The sequence below is a fragment of the Melospiza melodia genome, unplaced genomic scaffold (assembly GCF_035770615.1).
Source record: "Melospiza melodia melodia isolate bMelMel2 unplaced genomic scaffold, bMelMel2.pri scaffold_18, whole genome shotgun sequence".
Lineage (NCBI taxonomy): Eukaryota > Metazoa > Chordata > Aves > Passeriformes > Passerellidae > Melospiza > Melospiza melodia.
The window spans coordinates 14314213-14320000 of record NW_026948525.1 but is presented as its reverse complement, the minus strand read 5'-3'; the positions used below and the strand labels follow the sequence as shown (position 1 = coordinate 14320000).

At 45.6% G+C, this 5788-nt stretch overlaps 1 protein-coding gene across 1 annotated transcript in view; it reads right to left on the bottom strand.

Annotated features, from left to right (window-relative positions):
• Nucleotides 1-3572, bottom strand: part of LOC134433386 (nicotinate-nucleotide pyrophosphorylase [carboxylating]-like) — a 17417-nt gene extending 13845 nt beyond the window's left edge. Inside the window, exon 1 of the mRNA XM_063182243.1 lies at nt 3569-3572. Coding sequence (XP_063038313.1) covers nt 3569-3572 — 4 coding nt within the window. The remainder of the gene's footprint in view (nt 1-3568) is intronic.
• Between the last annotated feature and the right edge of the window lie 2216 nt (nt 3573-5788).

Here is a 5788-nt window from a genome sequence, read left to right as displayed (position 1 = left end):
TTCCCCCAGTCCCTCCAGTCCATCCCAGTCCATCCCAGTCCCTCCCAGTTCTTCCCAGTCCATCTCAGTCCCTCCCAGTTCCCCCCAGTTCCCCCCAGTCCCTCCCAGTTCCCCCCAGTCCCCCCCAGTCCCTCCCAGTTCCCCCCAGTCCCTCCCAGTTCCCCCAGTTCCCCCCGCTGTTGTTGTGGCTGCCGGCGCTGTGAGTCACGGGCACGCCCGCACTGGGAGCGCTGGGAGCGCTGGGATGAGCCGAACTGGTGTTACTGGGAGCACTGGGATGTGTCACTGGTGTCACTGAGAGCACTGGGATGTGTTACTGGTGTCACTGGTGTCACTGGGAGTGCTGGGATGTGTTACTGGTGTCACTGGGAGCGCTGGGATGTGTCACTGGTGTCACTGGGAGTGCTGGGATGTGTCACTGGTGTCACTGGGAGTGCTGGGATGTGTCACTGGTGTCACTGGGAGTGCTGGGATGTGTTACTGGTGTCACTGGGAGCGCTGTGCTGTGTTACTTGTGTTACTGGGAGCACTGGGATGTGTCACTGGTGTCACTGAGAGCACTGGGATGTGTTACTGGTGTCACTGGGAGCACTGGGAGTGCTGGGATGTGTTATTGGTGTCACTGGGAGCACTGGGATGTGTCACTGGTGTCACTGGGAGCACTGGGAGCACTGGGATGTGTTACTGGTGTCACTGGGAGCACTGGGATGTGCTACTGGTGTCACTGGGAGCAGTGGGATGTGTCACCGGTGTTACTGGGAGCACTGGGATGTGTCACTGGGAGTGCTGGGATGTGTTACTGGTGTCACTGGGAGCACTGTGCTGTGTCACTGGTGTCACTGGGAGGACTGGGATGTGTCACTGGTGTCAGTGGGAGCGCTGGGATGTGTTACTGGTGTCACTGGGAGCACTGGGATGTGTTACTGGTGTCACTGGTGTCACTGGGAGCACTGGGATGTGTCAGTGGGAGCGCTGGGATGTGTCACTGGTGTCACTGGTGTCACTGGGAGCACTGGGATGTGTCACTGGTGTCACTGGGAGCGCTGGGATGTGTTACTGGTGTCACTGGTGTCACTGGGAGCGCTGGGATGTGTCACTGGTGTCACTGGGAGCGCTGGGATGTGTCACTGTGCTGTGTCACTGGTGTTTGGAAAAAGGCTCCCAATATTCCCAGTTAGATTGTGCCTGGGCCAGTCTGACCCTCGCTGCTGGGCCAAAGGCAGCAACTGCGGTGTATCACCCCAGAGATACCTTGGCTTGCTGGTGGTTGCAGCTGGGCACTGAACAAGTCCAGGCTGGTTAGGAACCCCGTTACCTCAGGAGGAATAGCTTCAGGCGATGGTGAAGAGAAAAAGGAGAGGATTCTGCTGGAGGGTTTAATGTCCAGAGGTTTATTCCATGGTTACAGAGGTCTGAACGTGAGCAACTGCTCCAACAGAACCGAGACCGCATGGTCTGATCACCCTTTTAAGCTCAGGGACAGGGGGAGGGGAGGTACAGGTGAGCCACCAACCAGGTGAGAGGGGCAGGGTCTCAGGGGAAGATGACACCCAGACAGGCCAATGACCTCTGGGCATAGGGGCATCCTTTGAACTTGACCAACCACACGACGCCTTGCTGGAATGTTCAGCCTGATTGACAGGACTCACTCAGCATGGGGGCAAGGGGCAAGGGAGAGAGGTATTGGCACACCTGGGGGAATGACCTGGAAGGCCAAAATGGGACATTACAGCACACCACATTACCCGGTAGTACAAAACCCGTACACATCGTTTTAAGCCAAGTACCTGAGGAGCATGCATGGTTGTCAGTCATGGATTTAAAGGATGTCTTCTGGGTGTGTCCCCTGGCTGAAGAGTGTCAGAACTGGTTTGCCTTTGAATGGGAGGACATTGAAAAGAAAAGAAAACAGCAACTAAGGTGGACAGGTCTTCCCCAGGGGTTTAGAGAATCCCCGAATCTCTTTGGCAAGCTCTAGAAGAACTCCTAGAACAGTTTAAACCTGAGAATGAGGTACATATTTTACTATATGTTTATGATTTACTTGCATCAGAGGGAGAACAAGACAAAGTTAAAAGTTCTAGCATAGAGTTCCTAAATTTCTTAGGGGAAAAAGGCCTAAAAGTATCACAAAAGAAACTGCAATTTGTGAAACAAGAAGTAACATATCTAGGACATATAATCACCCAAGGGTATAAAAGGTGAAGCCCCAAGAGAATTTTGGGAATTCTGTCCATCCCTGCCCCAAAGACCAAAAGAGACGTTAGACAATTACTAGGTTTGTTTGGGCATTGCAGATTATAGCTTGATCAGTATAATAAGAGAATTTAATTTCCATATGGCAAATTGAACGAATCAGAGCCTGTAACCTGGACCTCAAATGACAAGAACACCTTCGGAATCTGAAAATTAAATTGTCCCCTGCCCCTGTACTGAGCCTATCAGACCTTATAAAGAACTTTGACCTATTGGTAAACGTGGAAGAGGGGACAGCTTGCAGAGTCCTTACACGGGATAGGGGAGGATGCAGGAAGCCGGTCGCACCTCTGTCCAAGTTACCAGATCCAGTAGCCAGAGGGTGGCCAGCCTGTGTGCAAGTGACAAAGGGAACAGCCACCTCAATAGAAGACACACAGAAACTAACCTGAAAGGGGAAGATCCAGGTTCATACCCCACACAATGTCAAAGATGTTTTAAGTCACAAGGCCCCTCAGTGGCTAACTGACTCCCAAATACTAAACCATGAAGTCATCCGAATAAGTACCAAGGGCCTTGAATGTGTCACTTCAAAATGTTTAAATCCAGCCCAGTTCCTCACAGGAGAGCTGTTAACAGACCTGGAGCATGAATGTTTAGAAATTATTGAAATGCAGAGTAAAGTGAGAGAAGATTTAGAAAAAGGGCTGCTCCCATATGGGAGAATTTTATTTACAGGTGGATCATCACAAATGGTAGCCAGTAAACAGGTCTCAGGGTATGCAATCATAGATGGGCAGAACATGCAAGTTGAGGAAAAAGGAAAGCTACCCTCAAATTGGTCTGCCCAGTCATGTGAAATCTATGCCCTGAAGAGAGGGCTAGATTTACTAGAAAAAGATAAAAGAACAATCTATACCTACTCCTGGTATGTATTCGGAATTGTCCATACATTTGGAAAAATATGGGAAGAATGGAGATACCTAAATTCTAAAGGCAAAACTTAAATACATGAAGAGCTAATAAAATTAGTACTAGAGTCCCTAAGGAAACCAATAGAGATAGCCAAATGTCACATAAAAGGACATCAAAAAGGGGATATCCTTAAAATGAAAGGAAATTGATTAGCTGATTATGTAGCAAAAGAAGTAGCCTTGGACCAAGATAGACCAGTTAAAATTCTTAAGATAGAAGGAACACCTAGTAGAGAAATAAAAGAGGAAAGACCCATCTTTGACGAGAACGAATTAAGAGAGTTAGAAAAGATGAGAGGACAGCAAAAAGAAAATGGAGAATGGTGGACCCCTGATGGACGGCAAATTTTAAATAAAGCTCCAGCCCAAAAGGTGATGACAGAGTTACACAAGTTTACCCATAGGGGAATACAAGGATTATGTGACCCCTTTCCAAGAGATCAAATGTGCATAGGAGTACCTAACATAGCAAAGGCAGTTACCAAGGGATGTTTAACTTGCCAACAAATCAATCAGAAATTAATGAGAAGAGTACTGTCTGATCTGGGGGAAGAGAGTTGTCCTTGCGGCCGTTCCAAAGCGTGCAGGTAGACATCACAGAAATGTCCCCTGTCCAGGGACACAGACACTTATTAGTGACCGTGGATCACCTCACCCATTGGGTAGAGGCGTTCCTGACCAAAACAGAGACAGCCCAAGCAGCCACAAAAGCAATCCTAGAAAACATCATTCCCCAATATGGGTTGATAAATAATGTCGATTCTGACCGAGGTCCACATTTTGCTGCCCAAGACTTAAAACAAGTTGTTGAAGCCCTGGGAATGAAATGGAGGTTGCACAACCCATTGGCATCCCCAGAGCTCCAGAAGAGTAGAAAGGATGAATAAAACCATCAAAAACACGTTAACTACATTAGTTACAGAAAGCCAGATAAATTGGCCTAAATGTCTACCCTTAGCACTGTTAAAAATTAGAACAAGGCCTCAAACAGGCATAAGAGTCTCACTGTATGAAATGATGTTAGGACCCTCCTTCTTGACAACCCCGTATAGCACGGCAATTTATCCAGAAGGAGAGAAAGCCACCCAAAAATAGGTAAAGGCCATAGGAAGGAGTGCAAAGATCTTAGGAAAAAGGTCCTTCAAACCTCTCCCTTAGACACTAAGGGACATAACACCAATCCAGGGGACTGGGTGTTAGTTAAATCATGGAACTCTGCACCTTTAACCTCTGAGTTTGAAGGCCCTTTTCAGGTCCTACTCACCACCAATACAGCCATACAACCCAAGAGAAGGGGTGGACACATCTAACCCAGCTTAAAGGACCTGCACCACCTCCCACTGAAGAGTCAAAACCAACCACATCCCCTACTAAGTCTTCTAATGAATGGACTGTGACTAATCACTCAGACGATCTAAAGGTAACCCTCCAGAGGAGACCTAAAGACTATTGGAGATTGTCTATAGTCAAAAACTTGTTAAGAACTGTTTAAATAATCAAAACTTGTTAAGAACTGTTAAAAATTGCAGTTAATGTTATTTATATTTTACTTCTGAGTTTGAAAAGTAGATACTTTCCTGTTGCATGTATTATTAGTTAGTGTTTATTAAAGAATGAAGAATTTTTTGTTTGCGTTGGAGCCTTTGTTTGTTTCGGCGTATGTTATGATTTTGTAGGATTAGGCATAAGGTGTATTATGATTTTGTAGGATTAGCATAAAATCATACTATTATTTTGTAGGGTTAGGCATAAGAGTAAATACCTTGTTATTTGTTTGGTGTGAGTATTTTATCTATAATTTTGGATACCGAAAATTCTTAAAGTCATCTGACCATTGAGTTCAAGGTTTTTAGATGAATGTTTTTGTGTTAAAAAGTTAAAATACCCCAGTTAACTCCAATCTTAGTGTATAAAGTAATCTCCTATAGAACATCCCTCAGGGCAAAAATAAATTAGTAAAGAAAAGTCAAATGTGTTGACACTGAGAGAATAAAAAACTCTGTACTAAAACCAACGAGCTCTTCTGTAGGAGAAAAGCATAACCAGGAGGCAAGGCTGGGTGAGTCTACATTCCGCCTAAAAACAGCCACTCCAATCACTGGGTGCAGCTCAGTAGTTGTAGAGTTTAGGGGAATGCCTCATACCAGACTCCTGGGAATGCTCTTACTGATCTTACTGGTTAACATGACACTGGAAAGTCAGAAGAGCCCATGTGCTAAATGTTACTACCTCCTTTACAGAGGGGAAGAAACCGGATCTTTAATACGAGTACATACAAATTTAAACCTAAACTGTGTCAACCTCTCTCTGTTAGCAACCTGTCAAGGGCACGGGAAGACTTATTGGATTTCACTAAATATAGAATGACTGCAATGACTGCTTGGGAAGCGTCATATAGGAGATGCTTGGCTTTGCTTTGAACGTAAGTCCAATCAAAAAGGCACAGCAGACTTAATAAAAGAGAAAGAAGTAACAACATCAGTAAATGAGAAAGAAGACCTAGAAACATCTCATGGGAAAAACTTGTTCATAGATTTAGTGGAAAAGATCAGGAAAGAGTTAAAAGTTACTAATTGCTGGATCTGTGGAAATACACAAATGGCCGAAGTCTGGCCTTG